The sequence below is a fragment of the Boleophthalmus pectinirostris genome, unplaced genomic scaffold (genome assembly GCF_026225935.1).
Source record: "Boleophthalmus pectinirostris isolate CB_2022bp ecotype Guang Dong unplaced genomic scaffold, ASM2622593v1 HiC_scaffold_20, whole genome shotgun sequence".
NCBI classification, from domain to species: domain Eukaryota; kingdom Metazoa; phylum Chordata; class Actinopteri; order Gobiiformes; family Gobiidae; genus Boleophthalmus; species Boleophthalmus pectinirostris.
Window position 1 is genome coordinate 17,684,037 of NW_026571153.1, and position 24,817 is coordinate 17,708,853.

Consider the following 24,817-nt stretch of genomic DNA (forward strand, 5'->3'; position numbering starts at 1 on the left):
AACTTTTCTGATGGAGGGGCCATCAAATGCTTTTGTCCATGAAGATTACATTACTTTCTACCTTCATGGAGACCAAACCTGAATAAGTTACAAGTCAGATCTGTGGAATGGCAAACCCTGCTCATTGTCAGAATGCCAGTTTTTCTAGGCATTTATAAGCTATAAAACTGCCTATAACTGAGTAAATATTAGGTAGAGCTATTTAATGTCATACTCTGGAACATTCCAGGCTCCAGAGATATAAGATCAAGACAAGTGGGTGATAGAACCTCCACCAGAAAAGTTACACAATACACCTTAAAAGTGGTCTAATTCAGAGACAGACTGTTGAAAATATGTTGGAATCTTGCCAAGAAGAGGATTTATTTTAGATGACAGTTAAACACACAATACACTGGGTGCGACAAAAATATACCTTATTATTACTTACATATTTGCAGTTCACTGTGAAAGTCAGTGAACAAAATGTAGAAATGTTACCTACATGTAAGAAAAGATCAGAGACACACATACAAACATTGTTATCAGTAGTATTGTAAAACCACTGAAGATAATGACAAACACTCACTACCCTGAGAACTACACAGCAAGTCAGTGCAGTAAAATGTGCGTAAATACAACTTCAAAAAGAAGGACACCGGCATAAAAGAAATACTTGGTTTGAAAAGGGTCATTGTTTTGAGTAACAGTTGTTAGCTAATTATAGATGTATGATCAAAAGCAAAGGTATAATACTGTGATTTGGTCCTTTGCTGACCCCTTGTGGCTGGATTCATTATCTACATGGAAACTCTCTGCTAGAAACCATACCTTTATAAAATTATTATTATTCAGTATGGTCCCAGAAAACTTTTCAAAAACTCACAAAATGCATACAAATTTTAAATATTTGGAAATTATAAGATTGAAGAATGAGATAAAGTCTAAATAAGAATTGTGGGTTGACATATTTTCAGAAAGGAATAGCTGTTAGGACAGAAACATAAAAATCTGAAAACAAAAATGACAAAGTGTAAAACAAGACATCTAGACATCTAATCTATATTTTCAATACTGTATTTGGATTTTGTTTATTATTTTGAACACTACTTCCATTTAGCGGCTGCTGTGTCTTCCTCTGGCTCTGTTTTCACTTCTGTGCTACAGAAAAATGAAGAAGGATCTGAGTTTTGACCAAATGGACCCCAAATGGACTGAAACTGCAAAACACTGGTTGGCTCTGGTGAAGTATTTACATTGGGGAGTACATGGGACCCACTACTATTAAAAGCCAGTAGATTCATGTGATCTTGTACACTGGTGTCTAACAAGTTGATGCTGTTGCCGTTAGTGGTGTTATTTTCACTAAAAGTTTGCGGTTGCACTATTAAACCACGACTCAAAGCTCGATTTAACATCTGCTGCTGAAGTTTTCGGTCGGTCCAATCTTCTTGAGGTTGCCTGTGGATCTTCATATGTGCATTGCGAGACTTGATTTTGTAAAACATCCTGGTAAAAAAAAAACATGGGAAACAAATTTAAGCCTTACACATGGTTTAAATTCTAAAACTCCGCCCCAAGCCAAATAGCTGCTCCCTTAAATACTCACTTGCCACAGAGTTTACAGGGGAAGGATCCAGCCGAGAAAGGCACAGGGACCATCTCCTCCAGCCGAATCTGTCGTGCGATTGGCTGCCTGGTGGGCGGTGCCTAAAAACAAGGACCAATTGTAAACTATTAAGAGACTACATTCCAAACTAGATGAGCGTGTAATTCTCTCAATCATAAAAGCTGTCAAAAATCACAAGCTGTTTCTAAAATGCAAGGTACCTTTCCTTGCCTTGCTTCCTAAGTTACATTTATTTATTTATTTTGTTTCTTTTTTGAATGCTTGCTTGACTTTATAATTATTATACCTGTTATTCAAAAGAAAATGCCCCTCTTGTTTTTTTTTGTTTTGTTTTTCACAATTGATCTTGGTGCATTATGGGTAATAAGGCAGCGAGGGATACACTTCTATATCCTTGGTAAATGAGCCACATGTTCACCAAACAGAGGACACATGCCTGTGGAGGACATGGGACCTGGAACACGACTTGGGCAGTGAGTGATAACCAGGACGCCTGACCATGCCCAGATTAGACCAAGGCAAGACAAGATGCTTCACATTTAAAAAACAGCCACTGACTAAACAGCAAGAACGGCTATTTTAAGCCATGTTATAATGTTGTTACCTCCTCAAAAACATACCTGGAGTTGTGTTTTTTCATTCACACATGTTTGAGTAATCCTTTATTATTAGTTTGTCTACATCTCCAAAGTTCAAAATGCTCTATTCCACCTTGTGATGTCATGAAGTGGTAGTTTTGATGTTTACAGCTACCTTTTACCTTTTATACAGTACTGTTTGTCAATTCTGAAATTACTCAAATGATTCTAGTGAAGGTGTATGGAGTTTAAAAACACAGTGGAGCACATCCTATATTATCAAATGACATCACAAGGTGGAACGAAGTGTTTGTCTGTTTGAGAAACTCGATATGAACCCTAGATATGCAGGGTTTGTGTGTTAAACATGTGTGAATGAAACAAAACACAACTCCAGTTATGTCTGTGATGAGGAAACAACATTATAACATCAGAAACGGTGTAATATGGGCTCTTGAAGTGTACCTTTTTGGGTTGCTCAATATCTTGTGCTGTGCCTTCTTCTTCCATGTTGAATTTTTTTTGTTTGTCCCCCAGTCTTTTCCACAGGTAGTAAAATTCAACACACTGGTTAACTGTTTTGGTCTTTACCTGCAATACACAAGAAAATATTGTAGAAATTGGAAAAATAAAGAACAATATTATCCCTTTAAGCTAATATAAAACTACTTCTCATTGGGAGAGTCTTGGGAATTTTGACATTATTGGCAGAAAGGTATGCTTCCTTTGTTTTATTTTATTATTTAATGTTTTTGCATGTTTTTATATTGTGTTGATTAATGTACAGCACTTTGGTCGCCTTAAGTGTTGGAAAGGAGTGCTATAAATAAAGTTTGAAAGACTGAATACATTTACAGTTATATGCAGGCCCTTTGTCAGACATTTGCAAGCCCTGGGTCAAGAAGGTTCACATGGGCCACCCTCTAATAATGAAAGCAAAGGTTCCAATTCTGGGCCTGAGGCTGGGGACAATAGACCCCTGTTGACTCCCCTTTTTATACATGATTACATCGATTTATTATTAGAAACATAATCACTGCAAATGGTTTTAAACATGATTGGTTGAAGTTCACTCACATATATAATGCTGTATTATAGCCAAAGGAACAAGATTTCCATGAAAACAAGCAGGCATAGACCCTCCAGCAGGCCAAGTAAGATCCAAGCCAAGGGTCTCCAACCTGTAGTTCGGGAGCTATCAGTAGCTCTCCACCCCCGACCAAGAAGCTCACCAAGGGATTTTTGAATTACACTTATCATCCTGAATAACTAAAATTTGATGAATTAAATGCCTGTTATTATTATTATTATTGTAAATCTATCATTCATAAATAAATAATGGTTTAATAACTGTACCCCATCTAAGTCTTTTCATGGCTCTTATGTATAATTTTTTTTCCCTGTGATCGCTAAAATGAATAGCTCTTTGGAATTTGGAGCTCACCCGAGTAAAAAGGTTGGAGAACCCTGATCCAAGCCCAACCAGAGTAAGGATGCATGTTTTTATGAGTTTTAATGCAATAAAAAAAAAAAATCCATAATGAAAAAAAAAAACAGACTTTAATTTTAGTTTACTTTTTTTGGCTAAAAAAGCTACATATTTTGGCTTTAAAATTGATTGGTGGTGGTCAGAGCCACTGACTCACAAGTTGACTAGTGTGACTCCAGCTCCCACAAATGAATGCTGCCGTTGTGTCCTTGGGCATGACACTTAACCCACCTTGCTCCCAGTGTCTGCGTACGCTACTGTGAATGTATGTGTGAATGGGTGAGTGGTTCCTTGTTGTAAAGCGCTTTGAGTGCCTTGAAGGTGGAAATGCGCGATAGAAAAATGTAACCGTTTACCATTAAAAATACTTTCCACAGTCAATTTTCCCTCAGTTCCAGAATTATGTTTTCACACTTATTATTTCTTTTCAAGTCTGGTATATATTGAAGAGGTTAGTTTTCGATTTTGTTTATGTTTGACTCATGTACTTATTTATTTATTTCTATTTATTTGTGTGCTTTACTCAGCTTTACGTTTTTATACAAATAGATTATCCTATCAATGCTGACACTTGGAAAATGTTATTAAATAAACTTCTATGAAAAAAAATGAAACTTTCCACCAATTAGAAGTATTAAAGTTACCACAACAAACCCATATACCAATTTTAATCAGTCTTACATAATTTACTTAATTATTACCATGTTTCATTTCCTTTTTACTGCCATTTAACACCTGGCAAACTGATGAGAAGAATGGGGCTTTTACCTGAGTGTGGATGAGAGAGAAGTCTTTTCCGTATGTCTCTAGAGCTGCAGTGAAGAGCCTCTTTTCTTTCTCTGTCCAAACATCAGCTCCTGAGACAAGTCAAACAAACAGGACAAACACAATGTTAACTTCTGCCCCTGTCTCTGATAATAGACCCATTACACAGACCACTGGTTTTCCATCACAAGCAGAGTCAATACTGGGGACGCACAGGGACCAAAAATAAAGGAGGAGCTGTCTAAAACTCATCTCAAATCTGCATTGAAAACTTCAGTAACACAAAATGAGACATAAAAAGTCCATATTATGCTATTTTCTGATTTGTAACGTTGTTTCCTCATCACAAACACACCTGGAGTTGTATTTTGTTTCATTCACTCATGTTTAACACACAAATCGTGCATATTTAGGCTCTCAAACTGAAACCTTGTGATGTCATGTGGTAATAACAGGAAGTGCTCCACTGTGTTTTTCAACTCTGTACAGCTTCACTAGAATTCTATGGATAAATTCCGACCTGGAAAACTACCTCTTCATGACATCACAATGTAGAACAGCACATTCTGAGCTTTGGAGATGTAGACAGACTAAGGGCCTATTTACACAAGAACGCTTGCGAGTAAAAATGCCTTTCCTTTAGTCGGTGACGGCGTTTTTGGAGCTTAAAAACGCAAAAATCTGAAACCACCCTCCGGAGTGGAAATGTTGAATATGCTCCGCCGTAGTGTTTCCATCTACATTGCCCAAGACGCAAAACTCTAGTCAGATCTGCTCACGTCGCGTACGCATTTACGTCACATACATCACCACCTAGTGCCACCACCTAGCCGCCTGGCACGCATACCCAATCTAATTCCACACACTTTGGCATCACCGTATGCACGCAAATTTACTCCTGAAGCCACTCGTCTAAACATGGAATGGAAAGTGAAGACGCAACGCCACTTTTGCATCTTCTGTTCAGACCATCATCATATAAACATAGCCTAATATTAAAGGATTACTCAAACATGTGTGAATGAAACAAAACACAACTCCAGGCTTGTTATTGATGAGGCAACAACATTACAACATGGCTTAAAGCTCGCACGAGTCAGATTTGCATAATATAGGACCTTTAACTACAAATAATTAATTGTCTAAATTAGTTTAGTCTATCTTTAATTTGACAGGAGAGTAAACATTGTGAAATAGGGGTGAAGAATGGGGAGTGACATCAAGCAAAATGTCTGTGTAATCAATCGATATACTAATGTTGAGGTCACTGTTTGGCCTGTGTGACACGACCTGACCCCTTACACAAACACAGCAGGACTCGCCAGTCTGTCATGTCTCTGTGATTCCCCTATTGCCATTTCGTCACTGCTCCTTCACTGGACCAATTCTGATGGCCACTTACAAACACTGGTGGAAGAAGTATAGGATTTTTTAAGTAAAAGTATCACATGAAAGAATCTACTTAAGTAAAATTATTAAAGTACCTATTTAAATCTTCAAATGTAGTGATTTTGATCAAGGTTTGTGCTGAATTTTGTTCAACAGAAACAACTGCAATTGTTTTTTTCTGTCTGTTTTTATTTGAGCATTTTTGTTTGCTTGTTTGCTCAAATCGTGAAGGTGCTAAAAATAAACCTCTCAGTCTTTTCAGCAGCTCTATCACTATCATAAAAATATTTCTCAGAGTAGTAAGTACAGATACCTGCTCTCAAATGTAGTGAAGTAAAAGTAAAAAATATCCACTTTAAAACTGACTTGGGTAAAGCACAGATATTTCAAAATCTAATTCATAGGACAATAAAACAGTATCATTTGCTTTATGCCTGATCAACACATGAGAGAAATTACAACTTACACAACCAGGCTACTAATGTGTACTACAAATGTTCTTTCATTCTTAAATTTCTAGTTGCACTTAGGGACCAAAGTGAACAATGGGCAGTCTGTCCTCACACAGTATTTAGAGGGGACACTCTGTAAGTAGCTCTCCACAAAGGCCTCTCTTGTAACTATTCATGTTTTGCTTGCACCTTTGCATAATCATATTTGTAAGTGGAGAAATACTGTTTGCTAGTAGTGAAGGAAATAGCCACTTGCACTTATTTCTGTAGAGTAAGACTATTTTTGAACTACAGTAAAGAGCACATTAGCAAAACAACTTATGTGGAATGAAGAAAATGTTTGTATGTTTGTTTGTATGGGTAGACTAAAGTTTGGGTTTACTGCTAACATAGTGGACTTATCTCTCTTATTCTTATCAGCCCTCCACTTGAACCATGCCTTTGATTGCCTGTATTGCAAATTATTCTTTTTTTTTATTGTACATTTTAACATCAAATGCTCTTTTTGAGTTTTCCAGGATTTGATTTATCAGGTTTAGCTATTGTACAAAGATTGGACTGATTAATATTGTACCCTTTGGTGAATGCAGTCACAAAAAAAACAGGGTAAACTACTTCGTGATAATAAAACAAAACGTAGAGATATGACTTTGTAGTGAGGAAGTGAAAGTTGAAAACCATTCTTAGAAAAATGGGTAGGTACACAGATACTCTCAATGTGCAAAAAGCAAGCTATGTTAAAAGTTGTTTTTTTAATGCAATTTATGGATGATTCATGGGACTCTTCTGTTGGAGCAAACTCAGAGATATAGGTGAAAGGTTACCAGGATAGTGGTAGTCTCCTGCTGGCCTGGGCTGAGTAAAAAGCAGCATCTCTAGAGTGACCTAAACAAAACAAACGTTTACTGAAACTTTACAGGAAATTACAAGATTATTTAAAAATATATTGATCTGGTTTAGGTTAATTAAGTGAAAGCAGAACAAGTTCAAATGCTCTGTGTATTTGTGCATACCATGATGTCTCCATGGCAACGATGTAGGCAGTGCAGCGCAAGCTCTGTGTTGGTGCCCCCTCCTGGTACACAACTGGAACTACTCATCTGCAGCAGCTTCTCCACTAGGAGACAAAAACACAGAGGAGGGTAAAAATTTTACTCTGTAGTAATGTTACTTCAAGAATAATAATAAGAGAGTCACAAAATAAAGAGTAAGAGACAACTGAAACTCCGGTATTTTCAAAGGATGGACAGAAAATTTAGAAAAACTACATTATATCTGAATGAGCGGTGCAAGAAGCAGAAATGTTAAAATCATTTTATATTGCCAACATAAAACTTTCGTTACTTTTAGACTTACTCCAAGAGGGAAAAGTAAACAAAACTACTAAAGTAATGGTACTGTTACTTTAATAAGAACATTATTCAAGTAGGAGTAAAAGTATGCTGCTAGAAAAGTAAAATTTCTTTAAAATGTTACTTAAGTAAATGTAAATGAGTAGTACAGAACTCTACATTTACAGTATCTGCGGCAATGGAATGTGAAACTGAGATATACATATTAAAATATTCTACAAAAGCACCCAGCAAGTATTTCATTGAAGTATACTCATATACTACTTATGTATTATCATTATATATACAAATACTAGTTTGCATGCATTTATTTTGTGTAGTTTTATGTATTTATTTATGTTTTTTTTTTTACCTTGTTCTTGTACTGAGGCGTTATATGTGAGTTCATTCCACGGTTTCCAAAGCAGATGTTCCGGTGGTGATTTGTCCTCATCACGTGACCTGTCCTCCACCCCATTGGCAAACAAACATGGAGGAATATCTGCCTGAAAATCTGGACCCACGTTTATGCATCTACAAAAAAACAAAATATGTAATAATTTTAAAATAGAAGGAACTGAACTGTATTTGTAAAAGCATGGTGATGGACTTTAGGGTGATGAAAAATTTGCACCATTGCTAACTAACCAACTCATAATATTATATCAGTATGTTATAGCTTTTACATGGTAAGACGTCCTTAAATAAATTATGCTTAATCAATATTTATATGTTTTTCAGTCCAATAGACAGATGTGACAAAGGTTTCAGTAAAATAATCTAAAAATAACTGTTTAAAAAGCAAAATTTTAGTAGTTTTATTCAGCATAAATCATCTACAAATTCAAAAAAATATTCTACATTTTAAATCTTAAATAGCAAATGAATCATTGTATAGATTCAAATGTATCAGCTAATAAATCTTGTGTCCGTCTTTACACTTCTGAATGGTTTTCCTCTTATTTGATTTCACAGTTTTTATTGTTTTAAGATTAGTATGATTAAATCTGCTCACTTATTTTATTATTATATTATCATTGTTGTTGCTCTCTGTATTTGTGTAGCACTTTGGAAACTGTTTATGAAATTGGATTGGACACTTTTGGTTATGAAGGTTATCATTAGTTTTGTTTAGTTTTTTTTTATATTTTGAATGCATTTTTTGTTACTGTGCTTTGTGGACATAAAAACTTTAAAGATAAAAATAAGATAAATATTTTCATATCGTCTCACGGTAAAACCCCAGGACCAGGTTGCTGCTCCTCTCCACAGTCTTGGTCTTTATGACGGAGGGATGAGTAAAGCCCTGTTCCTCTTCGTAACGGGTTGAGCAGAGGTTGAGGAGTAAAGTGGGCCCGTCGCTGTCTGCTTTCACACTGAAGCATGCTGGGAAATGTGGTTCCGGTGTAGACGGGGCATCCTGGATCCTGCGACAACAAAAGATAACAGTATTTTATTGTGCCACCTGCATTGGTTTTATATGTGTGTGGTACAAGAGATATTATCAAATACAACTCCACATCATGTAACATCTGTGACACACTTAGACCGAAATAGACATTAACTACAGAAGGAAGCGATCAGGACTGCTGTTGCCATAGTAATTACACATTTAAAACTACATATGGTGAAAAGTCAGGAAGTTGAGAACCACGAGTAGAAGTAAAATGCCTGGGACGTGGGAGTTTGGAGATATTTTTACATGTTTATTCTAACATATCATATTGATACTTTGCATTTCCTGGGGGTGTGTAGATGACTGAAACACTACTGTGACTTAAACTGATCTTTATTTTAACACAATCTGACCAGAAAGATCTGATTTGGTTAGTACTACAATAGGTGAGATGAGTTGTGCTGTTAAACAAGTTTCTCACAAATAAAATTACAGTCATAAGCAGTTCAGTTAATCACTCTTACATTTTTGGTGAAAATCAAACAATTAACAGGACCATGAACTCTTGTATTGATAAAATGCTTCTGAAAAAGTGTTTTTTCTTGAGTTGTCAGACACTCTAAAAACTTTTTTGGTACTTGTTGCCAATTGTGTCATGATGGTATCTAACGTTTTGCCATAGAAATACACAGAGAGTAGGCCATCAATTAGAAAAGGAGATGATTTGCAGAAATGTTTGAGTTTATTGATTTAGATTTGCTTGTAGATTAAAAAAATGACTTTACTTGATCATGTGATGTCCCGAGAAGAGTGGAGGGTTTCTGTTTTGTGCTGTCCTCATTTTGATGGTTAGATGTGAGAGAAGAGAGAGAGGCTGAATGAAAGAAGGGATGGACGGAGGAACACAGGCTTCTGGGAGGGTGAAGAACGGGTACAAGAGGAGAGGAAGACACCAGTGACTGGACGTTATGTGGACCTAAACAAAAAAAAAAAGAAGAACATTTCAAATATAGCAGATGAACAGACGAATGTACATGTCAAACCACAAAAAACATGAGAGAGAATAAAGACAATCTATTTGCAAAATGAATATGACAAAACAATAAAACAATTATAAACAATGTCATCAATATTATGAAATATATTACATCAACAATATAAGTATGGGAAAAAATATGTTAAAAAATATCAATGGGACACTGCGTAACTTTTCTAGTAGAGGGCACGTCATCTGCTTGTTTCAATGTTCTTGCTTTAACTAGAATGTTCTGTATTAAACATATGTATCCAGGATTTTACTACAAGTGTTTTCATCGCTTTAAAAACATACATTCTTAGTGTGAGTGCGGTCGCCTCTCCACAGATCTGACCTGAAACTTAGTCTGGCGGTTCCACTATCTCACAGTGTGGCCTAAAACCCACACTATGGAACATTCTCTGCAAAGCAATAACTCCATGGAGACAAGCAGATGGCACATGTTCCACCACAAATGTTACGCACTGCACCTTTAAGTTGGTTGTGAATAAAATGATTGATATAAATTTGTATTTAATTTAACAATTTTGAGCATTAAAAGACTGCAGTAGTGGAATGTAATGAAGTACAAGTAGCAAAGTACTGTACTTAAATAAAAATTTCAGGTATCTATAGAAGCTTAAGAGTATACTTTTTACTTTTACTTTGCTACATTTGAGAGCAGGTATGTGTACTTTCTATTTCACTAACATGTTCCTGGTTTGAGCAACAAAAATACACAAGTAAAAACAGTTCAATAAGTTCATTTGTGAATCTGTTCAACAAAATTGTGCACAAATCTGTATCAAAATCACTACATTTGAAGATTAATTATAGATCTCAGACTCTGTTAGAGATACTTTTACTTTTGATTCTTTGAGTATTTTTTGCTCCAGTATCTGTACTTTTTTTTAAGCAACAGAATTGAGTACTTCTTCCACCACTGCAAGTTTGTACTAATCCCGGTATAAGTATTACCTGTATTGTAGTTTAAATTGCTGGCGATGGAGGCTCTAGCGGTGCCCTCGGAGCTGCTAGTCTCTCCCGCTAACTGTGTAAAGCAATGAGACAACAGCGGGAACCTCCAGACCACCCCAGCTGAGTTTGGACCAAGTAGAGACTGAGGTCGAACAGGAAAAAACTGAAGCGCCCCAACTGCCCCTTCACCTCCCTGTGCTCCTGCGTGCACCGCCAACCCTCCACCACTAGGGGAGTCCACTTTGGAGGGCGAGTGGGACGCGGGGGTCAAGGGCGTGGGCGGCGGGCTGAGGAGATTGGACGACGGCGGCGAAGGGAAGGACGGGAGGGAGGGAGACGAGGAATCGGAGTCCAAGGAGCAGCTTAATCTCGGTCTAACTAAGCTGTCCCAGTTGTGAGCATCTGCAGTCGTGATCACCGGAAGTCTTCTTTTCGCTTGGGACATGAAAGCGTCAGAAAATGAGTCTAGTTTTTGCGGGTACGTCCTGCTATTTAGTCCAAGAGTCTTTTGAGGGGTAAAACTGGAAGAACACGACTCCCCTCTCCATGAATTTTCTCCAATTAGCCAAGAACCTGTATCCGCTATTGAGGATTGTAACCGTTCTTCGTGAAGGCCTCCTCCGAAATCCTCTCTATCCAAATCACTAGTGACTGAATTGGTCCTGGAGTAATCTAACCCAATATGACCCGAGTTATGTTCACTGTCTCTGAAATATGTAGCGTTCGTCTGTTTAGCGACATAGCCAGAATTAGCTTTCCTGTTATAAGTCAATTGGGAACAACTACTATAGCTTGTTGTTCCTCTGTGGCCTCTGTGGCAGTTTGCTTTAGCATAATAATCATCTGTGGAGCTTTCAGTATTTCCATCCCAAGTTTCTTTTGGGACGTACCACGAATGTCTCTCTTCTTCTTCAAAATGGCCGCCCATGTTAAAATCATCGTCCAGGCTGTGCGCACTGAGAAGGCTCCGCTCGGCTTCATTACAGACTTCTCTCTGGTCGTCGTCAAAAGTTGGGAAACAGGGGATGGTCTGGTCGTCCTGGCTCGGTAAAGGTAAGGGGGGCTGAGCGGAGGAGTATCCAGGCTCGGAGCTGTGGTGGTCGGGTAGGACGATGTGAAAAGGTTGGGGTAGATGGAGGTTGGGGAAAGCGTGGGTTGGTGAACAGTCATCCATTACTGCAGCCAGAGGTTACCGAGACCTGTGGGATGAGAAGAGACAAAAACATATGAAAAGTTGTTACAAAGGTTTTTTTTTTTTTTTTTTTTTTTTTTTTTTGGCAACTGATGATTAGTAGTTGGCAACACTGCTATCACATCATACCTTTCAAAAACTACAAACCTAAAAGTAGTCACAAAATCAAAATGGTGTCCTATGGAAGATTATTTGTTTCATCACATTTAGAATTTTAAATGCAATTGAATTTCTCACTTTTAACTCTGAAAAAACATGTTTGAATTTGTTTTATTCTGAATTTTAGCTGCTGAACTTTTAAGTGTACATTTTCAGTGTTTAAAATTAAATATAAAAATGACACCTTTTAAATATTCAGCACAAATATTTTCAAGCCCTTAAATTCAACATTCAAAATTCAGAGTGTAAAATTCGCAGTGAAGAAAATTCGCAGGAAAGATTCAAGATGCCAAGGCAGAAGTTATCGATCGAACTTAGTAACAAACAGGAAATTGGATTGTTCAAAATGAGCCTCATCCCAACCTCATCTCTTTTATTTCTATTATTTTGTATTTCTATATTATTTATTTTTAAGGGTAAAACGTGCCCACACTTGAGAACGGCGAATAGGAAACAGCCTCTGTCTTCCTCACTCACATGATCGATTGCTTTTGCCTTGGCATCTTGGATCTTTGTTGTGAAATTTTTCATTGTGAATTTTGACTGTCTGAGGAAAATATTTGTGCTGAATGTTTAAAAGGTGAAATTTGTATTCTGAAGTTGCAAAATATTGAAAAAGCCTACTTAAAATTTCAGCAACTAAAATAAGAAAAGTTAAAAAGATTTTAAAAATTCAAAGTGAAAAAATCTGATTTAACGAATTATCTTCCATACTGTCCTGGACTCTAAAAACATTATGTGAATCTTTTTTGTACCTCTGCAATTGAAAATATAGTAAAGTGTGTGACTGTAGTTGTGTTAGTGTGGGAATGAGCGCCATTAAATATAAATTGTATATCAGAAAAAGTGCTTACAAATTATGATTATAAATAAGAAAAATATATCCGCATAAGTAATTCTCAAAGGTCATATATTACTGAAAAACGACTCTAGTGAAGGTGTATGGAGTTTAAAAACAAAGAGGAGCACTTCTTGTATCACCACATGACATCACGAGGTGGAAGAGAGAGTTCGGTTTGAGAGAAAAATATGAGCCCTATAAAGATCCACTGTGTAACTTTATCTAGCGTTTATAGAATGGTAGGTGAGATTATTGCTCAAAAAACACTCAAAATGCCTTTCCACAAATCAGGCCCTGATGGTACTTTCTGTTTGTATCCATGGAGCTAAAGAAGTTTAAAGCCATAGTCTGGAATATTCTTGGCAACTCACACTATAAGCATGTGGAGTAACTTCGACCAGAATTACACAATGCACATGTGTCTACGGGAGGTGAAGTTATATATAGTACTAAGCTGTATAATAGAGCATAATACAAGTTAAAATACTAAGAGGGTAAATTAGCACTGACGTTTATCTTAAATTAATTCACCATAGCAACACACTTAAGCCCTCAGCCATTGTGCGTGTTCTATAAACCACAAAGTTGAGTAAATAGGACAGAGAGTCAGACAGAAACAGTGAGGAGAGATCAGATCAAAAGTCAAACATTGAATAAGTTTGAGGTTTTAGTCTTTACCAGGTTTCAGCATGTTATTTCCTTTTCATAAAATCTCGCTGCTCATGATGTAGCGTTTTGTATTCTCCGTAGTGTGGTGTCTGGGTATATTCTGCCTTCACAATCGTCGCTGTCTTTGAGTTAATAATTTCCCCATTTGAGATTTGTCACCTACACATCGGTACATCTCAGGCGCCAATCAGCATGCGCACAGGGACTGTTTGAGTGATGTATTTCCTACGAATAATGATGTATGATTGCAGAAGTCAGTGCCGGTTTTGATAATGTGCCTAAACTAGAAGCATTAAAGGAACCATATTACACTATTTTCTGATTTATGCTATAATGATGTTTCCTCGTCAACACTTACAGAGCTGTCTCTGTCCCACCTTGTGATGTCATGTAGTAATACAGGAAGTGCCCCACTGTGTTTTTAAACTCTTTCACTAGCGTCATTTGGATAATTTCAGCCCTGGAATTGCCAGTCTCTACTGAAAGGTAAAAGGTAAATTAACTTTAAAACTACCAATCATGACTTTCAACGTGGAGCAGAGCATTTTGAGCTTTGGAGATTTTACACAGACTAATAATAAATGATTACTCAAACATGTGTGAATGAAACAAAACACAACTCAAGCCATTCTAACGTGGCCAAAAGTTCACAAGAGTCAATTTTGCGCAATATAGGACCTTTAACCTGGACTATCAACAGCCAAACTAATACAAAAATCACATGCATTTCAGTTTTGAGAGGTTTGAAGTACAAAGTTAGTAGGTTTCATACGTAATCGAGACAAGATATTTTGTTGTTTAGAGTGGACATGATATTAAAATTCATAAACTTTATCATTTCTAATATGAGAATTTGTGCTGCAGTAAAATTTTAAGCTTTGCCGTTGCATTTTAAACTCATTTTTTACCTGTCCATCTGTTGCGAAGACCTCAATTGTTTGCTGTAAACCATGTGCCCACAAGAATAGCAAAACATTATGAGATGCATAAAATGGCCAGAGTAAACCGCTGATTACACGCACCGCACAAACGTCACTGTCGCTCGCCCCAAAGCAGGTGTCTCTCTTTCTCTCTCTCTCTCACTCTCTGTGTGCCTTTGTCGTCGCGGTAACCACATCCTGAGGAAACAAACATTTGACGGATCTCCCATCTTCAGCTATCTTTATCTACAACACCCCAGCGCCGTGTGTGTATGTGTGTGTGTTTGAGTGTCTTGTGTCTTTCCGTTTTTACTCGTCTTATCTGATTTTATATAAACTTTCTTAAGGTTTTATTTATACTCTGTGATAGATGTTAGAGTTTCAAGACCAAATGTGTTTTGTAGATACATGTAAAGCCACACGGAGTTCAATATTAAATCAAATACATAACAAAAATATATTTAAGAATGTTTCACTATAAGCTGATGTTACCTTTTCACTGCAGAGTATTTCATTGCCCTACCTCTTTTAGAAAAGATTGATAATATAAGCTTGCACATTATTGTTTTTTTTTTAGCTTTTTAGTTTTATTTTTTCAGCTATACGCCCAGGTGCTTTCTCTGGTGGATCAATAAAGTTTGTCTTCATTACTGAGTCCAAAAAGCTGGTTCACTGAGTTTGGGTTTGTCTGTTTAGTTTGTCTTGAACCCAAAAATCTGCCTATAGAATCAAAATTACATCCATCGTCTTCACTCACCCCAAACTGAGAACTGACATTTTCAGTCCTTGTTGGTTTAAAAACAAAAACTAGCCCTACCTATAAAACATGTGTCCAAGCTGGTATAAATACAGTCATAGTGCTAGATGGTTACCAGGAAGTAAAGAGTGTGAAACAGGAAGTACGAGTGCGACCGGCGATGAGGTTCAGGGAAACACCGCCATCCCACCCACTCCACCACAATCCAAAACGGGCCCTTTTGCCCCAGCCAGAGGAGCTACATACAAACGACACAGGCACACTCACGCACACGCAGCAAATGTCAAACAGAGACATTCTGAAAGTACACTAAAATAAGTACCTAGTTCCTATTATAGTAATTTCAGTTGTTGCAGTTAAATACAACCTTGGTCACACTAAATTGGTACTGATAGTTGAGGCCAAAGCTGTAGCTCACTTATTTATGTTTATGGCATTTATAAACAGTATTGTACAATAGTGACTAAATATGTCACTTTGTTGGAGTTGGACAGGTCTCTACTCTCTATGTTCTGTATAGGTGTTTATATAACTTCTCTTTTAATGTTAATTTTATGGTGATTATTTATGTTTTGATTTGTCTCTATAGTGATTTTAATGTCTTCCTTATTCTGTAAAGCACTTTGAATTACTTTGTGTACTTGCTTTGCCTTGGAGTAACAGATTTGGTGCGCTTATAGAAGTATAAATACTAAACAGAGAGCGTTTATTTAAAGTAAATAAAACAGGCATGTCCAAATTATGGCCCAGAGACCAAATGCAGCCCAACTTCTTCTTGACCCCCAAGCTTCCAGGTAAGAATGGGCCAATTTACCATAACCAGTACGTTTTACTGCAAGTTATTTAGACGCGCATCAGTGTGTTTTTGATCTTTCCTTCCCTCTAACTGAGTGCCTGATATTTGTCTTTTTCTCAATGAACTTTTTCACGAGCATCCTTAGTTACACGGACTGCAGCAGCTTCCTGTCTCTACTGTTTTAGAAGTTATTTAAAATCGACCTTGATGAAAGTTATAGTTGAATATTTAGTGTATTCTTTTGAAAATCTGAGCATGAATAAAGCTCTAATGGCTCAGTCTAACCTGTCCGTAATTCACTTATTTTAATTATTTACTGTTTGGATCACGAGTCTATGTCCCTCGATCGACCCTTCGCCTCATCTGTGTTTCGATCTGTGGCCCCTGATGAGAAACGATTGGACACCCCTGAGAAAAACAGCAAAATATGTGTAAATAATGTGTCTCTTTTTTCATTAATCATCTTGTCTGATCTCGGAAAGTATCGGGACGGGAGACCAGGTGGTGCGGTGGGGCAGCAGCGACTCTAGTGCCTTTTACCGTTGTGTCCTTTGGAAAGACACTTCACCACCTTGAATGCAATGTGTGGGCTAATGCCATTAGCTGTTATTATTAAATAAACACCAACGAAAGTGTAACTGTGAATGGATATTAAAATGAGTCAAAGGGGAAACTAAAAATAACGTATTTTTTTTAGGATTTACACTGAATATTGCGTGATTAATTTAAAATAAAGTCATTTACAAACATGACTTGACATGACACAGAATAGGAACACTTAACACCTGCTCTCACCAGTTAAAATAAAAGCCAGTTTACTCCACAGTCAATACGTTTTCGATTGAGATCAACACGCACAACATTAGTCATTGTCATATGTAAACCACAGCAGGAACTCTTAAATTAGCTAAAATGCGTAATATTTGTTAATCTTGTTTAAACGACTCATGTACATAAGCAGTCCAGTAGGTGCAGGCTTTGTGATGTAAATGTTGAGGTTGTGTGTACAGTGCGATGTGGAAAATGGTAATAAGATATGACCCGATTCACCCCGGATTAACATACTAGACATTGCTACAGTATACATAATTTTTTTTGCTTGTAATGTTGTCTTTTGCTGAATATTTTTGGAAGTCACGTTTGTATAAGTGCTTTACAAAATGTACAGTATAAGAGTTACTGGATCAAATTATTTATTTATTGAGGTCTGATAAATGAATAGTGGCATAGAATATAACAGATCTTGCACTATTGTTATATCATGTATTTTTATGCTCCATGTCATATACACTGTTTGGAAGAATATTCTGAAATTATATTAAGTAACAGACTATGAATACCTGCATTCAAATGTATTTTGCATTTTTTTTTTTTATTAAAGGGACAATGCATTTTAAAAGACAAGATAATGCTAAAGAAAAGCATGTACTTGTAAATATGCAGGACTGTAACCAAAACTAATTTCCATTCTTAGTCCCTTAGTCTCATGTTTTGTATTTTGTTACAAAGGCTACTGCACAGTACTCTGAATACTTTCAGTTTGAGTTGTATATTATAGTGTAATATTATAGTTAACATGTCACCTGATTAAAACATAATTTGTAATGTGTTAATTTATAATGGATTATAGAAGAAAAATGCACCTGTACTCACTAAAAGATCTGTGTTTTCTATTTGTTTGACTAAAGACTGCACGCTGAAGTGTGTGTGAATGTATTCCTTAGAGTTTAGGAAAATTAAGTCTGAATAATACTACGAAATTAAAGACTGTACTGGAAAATACTACTACAGTGAGCATGCTGGATAAATTTTCGGTGTTTTGTTACTTCCCAAACCCTATTCATGACATCGATCTGAGAAGCTCACTAAAATAAGTAAGTTTTAAAAACTCAAAACCTGTCCTCTTTCCCCCTCCTCTGTTTGTAGTTTTTCAGAAATGGCGATAACGCATCGCACTCCTCCTCACTGCTCTGTCATCCGCTCACAAACTTTCATTCACATTTAAAATTCACCAGTTTCCCACAGTTTGGTTCAGAGTGCTGCGGCGTATGCAAATCAGGGCCCTTTTGTGATCGATCTAGAGCACTTCGACGAGAGTTACTTAATGCTGTTTTGTAGGCACGAACATGTCTTATCTTAACTTCAACTGACTTTCAGAAGCAAAAAAAAGATGAAATAAGCTTTGAGAAAAATAAGTCTTTCTATGAAACTCTTGAAGAATAAAACCTTGCACACAAATCCAGGCTGGTCTATGAAGCTGCACGCTAAAACTGGAGCGAATTTTGAATAGTGAAAGACGCACTCATGAAATGTTTGACCCGTGTAATAAATTAAAGGCTTATGTGATTTTTGCATGTTTTTTACTTACAAGTTAACTGCTGACGTCCAAATATTGCTCTGTTGTTTCTTCAGGCGGACTCTCAAGAAAAAGTGGCGTGCGCTCAAAGGACATTGTCTGTATGAAGAAGAAGACAAAGAAACTCATCAACAAATACTGAATATTCTGTTATGGAGATATGACATTTCAGATGTACAATGTGACGTGTATTTTATATATGTTGTAAACACAGACCAAAACTTAATGTAGTAAAGTCAATTCAAAATAGACTTAAAGTTAAAAGAGCGGAAGCCAAAAAAATTATGCATTTAAGATAGATAAACTTTTAAGCTACATACAAACGTATCGCCTTCATCCATTTAACTGCAAATATTATATTAGAAGAATTTATGAACTAAAACATCCACCTGCCCAAGGACTAAAGGTACAGTTAAGGTTAATGTATATTGTGCACTCTCCATGTCTCATTAAATAAATAAACTGTAAATAAAAATGTTTTCATATCTCACAGTGTTGGCAAATCCTGTATGAAAAGGCTTTAGCGAAATAACATTACGTGAGTTTCTCTCTGGATCAATGAAGTATCTCTCGCTCTCACTTTCTCTCTCTGGTTAACATTTCGAGAATTATTTTTGCTGGAGACAGCCTTGACCCAAGTGAATCCAACTGGGTGTTCGAGTATAAGAGTATGAAAACGAAATATAAGAGAGTTCTAACAATGCATTATTCTTGGTATGTCTTAATTCTATTCATTCATGTGTAAATAGTTCATACAGTTTGGTGTAAAATGTCAGAAGAAGGCAAAAAAAAGCTTGTTATGTTGGAAGATGGGGGCGATGGGGGATGGGGAATTTGGGGTGAAAGTTAAAATAAGCGTTCGTGTAACTGGTATGCTTTTTGCTTTGTTTCTGTTGGTACGACTGCACTGACGTTGGCATGGATGCGAGTACGTTCCATTGTAAAAGAAAGTAAACTGAAATTTTCTTCCCCAAAATAAATAAATAAATGAATAAAATGAAAATACAAAAATCCGAAATAGAGTCTAGAGTATAAAACGTACTATCAAACCACCACAACACTCAATTCTTTAAGCTGTTTCTCATTATCTAAACCAAGCCAAGGATGAAGGATTTTTCAGTGTGTTTGCTGAGGCGCTTGAGTTTACTTTGGGGGAAGCCACTTTGAAGGAGAAAGCCTTTTAAAGTTTGAAAACGTGAAAAACAAAAACTCCGGATGCTGCAAAAACTGGTGGTAAAAAAGAAAAAAAATCATACTTTAGCTTAAGTTTTAATGTGCAACTTTTTGGTTGGGGTTCCATCACCTGCGGGTTTCTACGGATACGTCGTTCCTTTGCCTGGAATGTTCCACAGTGTGACATTAAACAGCTCTAGTTTACATGTATTAAATTACAGGTGGTTTTATAGCTCAAAAATACTTAGAAAAACAGGGATTCAGACTGTGAGCGGGGTCGCCTCTCCACAGATCTGACCGGTAGCTTGGTCTAGTTTGGACTTCATGAAGATAGAAAGGTTTAATACCATAAAAAGTTACACAGTGCACCTTGATGTCTGTAAAGATGCACAGACGACCTCGTATAAAACTGTATGACATGTTAACTCAGGTCATGCTTTGATAACAGAGAAGCCCTACATCTGATAAAGCAGATGTCAGAGAAAAGACAAAAGAAGCGGTAGTTGCTCGTAGTATGTTTACAGATGTTAAATGAGGTCATAACATCAGAACTGTTCCAAAATAATACACTCAAACATATAAAACCATATCAGTCAAATAAATGAATTTCAATTTCCGTGTTCCAATTTCAGTTCGTACCTGGTTCGTGTAAGGAGCCTCTGACCATCGCCCAGCAGCGGAAAAACAGGACATCAGCTGGTGTTGAACTATACGTGTGAAAAAAGGACTGTGGTTAACAAGTAGTAAGTACTGATATAACCAACAAAATCAGTAAGAAAATCTAAATAATTTATAAGAAACAAGCAAATGGAATACCCTAGAGCATCCCCTTGTCCATAAACCCCCCCATTATAAGATAAAAACTCCAACAATTAAAGCGTCTGCACTGTCCTTATTAAAAATGCCATATTGTTTTGCACTACAACAGTCCTCAGAAAAAGTTACGTAATATTCAATGTCTTCAATACTCATAAATACCTTGTGGCAGCGATCTGTGTGCATTGTTAAACTTATGTGAGTTATTTAAACGTTTAAATTTTATACCAAAGAGAATGTACAGGTATTTCGTGAACAGGAGTTGTGGAAGAAATACTCAATTTTGTTACTTAAGTAAAAGTACAAATACCAGAGCAAAGAAATACTCAAGTAAAAGCATCACATGAAAAAATCTACTTAAGTAAAAATATTCAAGTGTCAGTTTAAAAATGTGCTTCAGGAGTAAAAAGTAGAAGTATTTCTCACAAATAAAGATAATAGTGGAGATAGTAACAACATTATGAGGTTAAAAACATGGCTTAAGTAGTTAAATACAGCTACATATAATAAAACAGTTGTAACTTTGTAATACTAACAAAAAATGAACTACTTAGAATGCCTATTACCACTAATTATCCATTCATATTTTGTTGCTTTTTAGTTTATTACAAAATGTACAGTAAAAACATCAAGCACAGCTAAAAGAAAACACTTTGCAAACGGGACAGCCCTGAAGCAGTCCCTAGCTTAGAGATGAGGCCCGTATAGTATTTGTAAATACAGATAACACACATTATTGTTTAAAATGTGGTCCCTAAACTAAGAGTTTCTGGGAAAAGTAATGTTTCTTGCCTGTTTCGTAGCTGATAGTTCACTTTGCTGGTATTTGCTGTTCTCACATATGCAGAGAGGTGGTTGTGGCTGTGAATCGTCTGGTGGTGTAAAAGACTCTGAGCTGTGTCATTCTGACGCTGGAAACAAAAAAGACAAAAAAATACTTTCGGTTTAGTAGGGCAGCGTCAGTCCCCCACATCTGTTCATTTGATTTATGTTCAGACTGCATAAATGTTGGAAAGAATATTTTGAGAATGTATTTACAGAATACTGAATACCTGCTTTAAAATGTATTTTGTATTCAAGTTTTGGTCCAATCAGAGTACTGTGTTCTGAATATTTAAAATACTTTTACATCAAATTTAAATTATACTGTAACCAGTGTTGGGAAGTAAATGAATACATGCACAGAGAATACATATACTGAAAACATTCATAATAACTGTATTGTTGCTCAGTTACTTTGTCATTAGGTGGTATTCAGAAATATTGGAGTTACTTCTAAAATTAAAGCAATACATGACAGTACTTTACTAAACACAATTCAGGCTTCAAACTGCACAGAATTACTGAGAAATATATAAAACACAAATATAAAAACTCTTGTGGTGAGTGCATGTGTGATTTTTTTCTTATCTGATCAGCAATAAATAAATGCATAATAAATAGTTAAACACATATAAAGCTGTTTTTAATACAACGTTGCCTTTTTACACTATCATGTATATGCAGTCCTGCGTGAAAGTGTTCTAAGTATACAGAATACAGCACTATGATTGGACCATAGATCGTAATAGTTTCCAAAGTACTTTTTAATGCAGTTGTGAAGATGTACTATGAAGATGTACAAGTTTACAGTTTCAGAGTATTCTCATTCCCATCACCGAGTGTTACAACACAACACTGGATTTAAAACAGCTCTATATTTGTTCCACTGTTTGTTCTGCATTTCCTCACTACCTGGAGAAGGAAAAATCACACATACAATCACAACAAGAGCTGTAGTGGTTCATATGTTTCTCACTATAGTTTGAAGCTTAGACTGTGTGATCAAGTACTGCAATTTTGAAATTAAAGAGTAACTGTACTGGAATAGTTACTCAAAATTATTATTCTGAGTACGTACTCTCGGTACATGTATTTAGTTACTTGCCAACACTGTGTATAGATAACAATTTGCTGAAGAAAAATTAGAAATTATAATACTGAGAGCTAGTTTTAGTGAATGAAACTCTAACCTTGAACCATAATCATCCAATAAATGATTGTGACCATACTGTCTGGAATATACACATATATTCATTATATATACGTACTGGAATATACCACAGTGTGGCATTAAACTGATCTATTTTGGACTCATGGAATAGGAATTACACGTGTTTTATTGCTTTCTTACTCGAGCAAGGTCTTTTCTCCACAGATCTGTCCTGGTAGCATCATCTGTTTTTCTCTATGAAGATAAGTTTAATTTCAGATAGTAGAGCATTTTTAAGAAAAGTAATAACATCTCCATGGAGACAAGCAGGTGACGAGTGGGTGCACCTTTAAGTGTTGAGTGAATTTTAAGTGTTTTATTTCATTAATTAGTCACAGAAAATTGAAAAGTTAAAGGGTCCATATGACCCTGTTTTCTGATCTGTTATTATGTTGTTTCCTCATCACAAACATACCTGGAGTTGTGTTTTGTTTCATTCACTCATGTTTAACACACAAATCCTGCATATTTAGGTTGAGTTCTGCTCTCAAACAGAAAACCCTCTGTTCCACCTTGTGATGTCATGTGTTTTTAAATTCCATTCACCTTCTCTGGAATCATTCGGACAATCTCAGCGCTGAAATTGCCCATCTGTATTGAACTAAAAGTAAAATGTAGCTGCTCATTTGAAAACAACTCCCATTTCATGACGTCATAAGGTGGAGCAGAGCATTTTCAGCTTTGGAGATGTAGACAGACTAATAATAAAGTGTTACTCAAACATGTGTGAATGAAATAAAACACAACTCCATGCATGTTTTTAAGGAGGTAACAACAGTATAACATGGCAATATTATATGATGCAATATTTCTAATCCTTGTGAGAAAAAAATATGTGTTGTGAGAGGTGTGAGAGGTGAGGACGCAGAGAAGGAAAACGTCAGATAGCGGTAGATAAGTTACAGCGACACAAAAAAACAGATAAGATAATGGCCTTACTATTTGAAACGGTAAAACTGCATTTCTACCTTGTTCTCTCAGGATTTTATATACAGATGTAACATGACTGTGACTTTTGCACACCTAAATCATTTCTGTATTTGACTGACTTGTGGCTGAGGTGCGGAGTGGAGACACTTCCAAACTCTACGATGTTTCAAGTGTACTTTCGTTTAATGTGTCTTATTTGGCTTAGAGTATTTTGGGAGCTTATATTTTACATCACTGTGAATGTAGAAAAATCTTAATCTTGGAAGAGTTGAGCTAAACTGTGCAAACCTTTTCAAGCCCACACAATAGACAAAAGTTGGAAAAAAAAATAAAAAATTCTAATAAAATTGTAAGTCTAAGTGTAAGTGGGACTGTGTAGGTCAAGTCTATGCCCTACGTCCTGTCAATCATCATATGATCTTTGCTCTGTTTTTCCTTACAACCTCTTGTATATAGCTGAGATAAACTTGTATTACTATATTCCTATATTTAATTTTTACTTGTACAAATACATTTATACACCTTATTTGCCACCAGCCTCTTGTTTTTTTGTTATATGTTTAGAATGTGTTATTATCATCTATATTGCTGCTCTTTCTTATTATATATTGTGACATCTGAGCTACTGTGTCCAAATTATTTCCCTTGTGGATCGATAAAGTTTGTCTAAGTCTAAACTAGGACTAAACTGGGACTAAACGAGGTCAAACAAAATTGATCACATGCTTTAAAATGTGCTTAGAAATGGGTCCCATAAAGGATTTGTAAATACATATAATACACATTACTGTTTAATATGTGGTCCCTAAACTAAGAGTTACCGGTAAATTTAATATTAGTAAGTATTTCTTGCCCGTTTAGTATCTGTCAGTTCAGTTTGCTGGTATCTCTCTAAATAGTTTCTATAACAGACAAACTTCCAAACTCTAATGTTTAAAATCTCCTTTCGTAAACGCCTGGACTTTGAATTAACTTAACTGGAACTGGACATGACTGATTATTTATGTTTGTAAGCCCAGTGCTTTCTGTTTTTTAGTTTGTCGTTTAAGTGTGAAGAGCGGGGTGGGTTGTGGGATTTTTGTTTTTGTTTTTGTTTCATTATGTATAATCTTAAAATCGAGAAAATAAAAATATGAATAAATAAATGTACTTTTGTTTCATGTATCTTATACCT

General features: G+C 36.1%; 1 protein-coding gene across 5 annotated transcripts; it reads right to left on the reverse strand.

Annotated features, from left to right (window-relative positions):
• Nucleotides 1–334: 334 nt before the first annotated feature.
• On the reverse strand, nt 335–20,575 carry LOC110159315 (transcriptional-regulating factor 1-like). Of its 5 annotated transcripts, none has more exons than XM_055156527.1 (13): nt 20,505–20,575; nt 18,705–18,791; nt 14,886–14,981; nt 11,003–12,201; nt 9,795–9,985; nt 8,847–9,040; nt 7,987–8,147; nt 7,296–7,399; nt 7,107–7,167; nt 4,445–4,533; nt 2,653–2,778; nt 1,589–1,689; nt 335–1,488 (listed from the first exon to the last, which is right to left on the reverse strand). In XM_055156527.1, the coding sequence occupies exons 4-13, from the start codon at nt 12,174–12,176 to the stop codon at nt 1,086–1,088; spliced, it is 2,604 nt and encodes an 867-aa protein (XP_055012502.1). In that variant the 5' UTR covers nt 12,177–12,201; nt 14,886–14,981; nt 18,705–18,791; nt 20,505–20,575; the 3' UTR covers nt 335–1,085. The 5 variants fall into 5 exon arrangements, with proteins under 5 accessions (XP_055012502.1, XP_055012503.1, XP_020779521.2 ...); XM_055156528.1 differs by having other exon boundaries at nt 14,772–14,981; XM_020923862.2 differs by lacking the exon at nt 14,886–14,981.
• Nucleotides 20,576–24,817: the final 4,242 nt, after the last annotated feature.

Excerpts from the sequence above, each read along its gene's own strand:
- LOC110159315 (XM_020923862.2), bottom strand. The coding sequence starts at position 12,176 with ATGGATGACTGTTCACCAACCCACGCTTTCCCCAACCTCCATCTACCC. Across the intron at positions 8,148-8,846 it reads CCTGGTCCTGGGGTTTTACC|ATGCATAAACGTGGGTCCAG; the intron begins GTGAGACGATAT and ends GTTTTTTTGTAG. Across the intron at positions 2,779-4,444 it reads TCTCTCTCATCCACACTCAG|GTAAAGACCAAAACAGTTAA; the intron begins GTAAAAGCCCCA and ends TGTGTATTGCAG.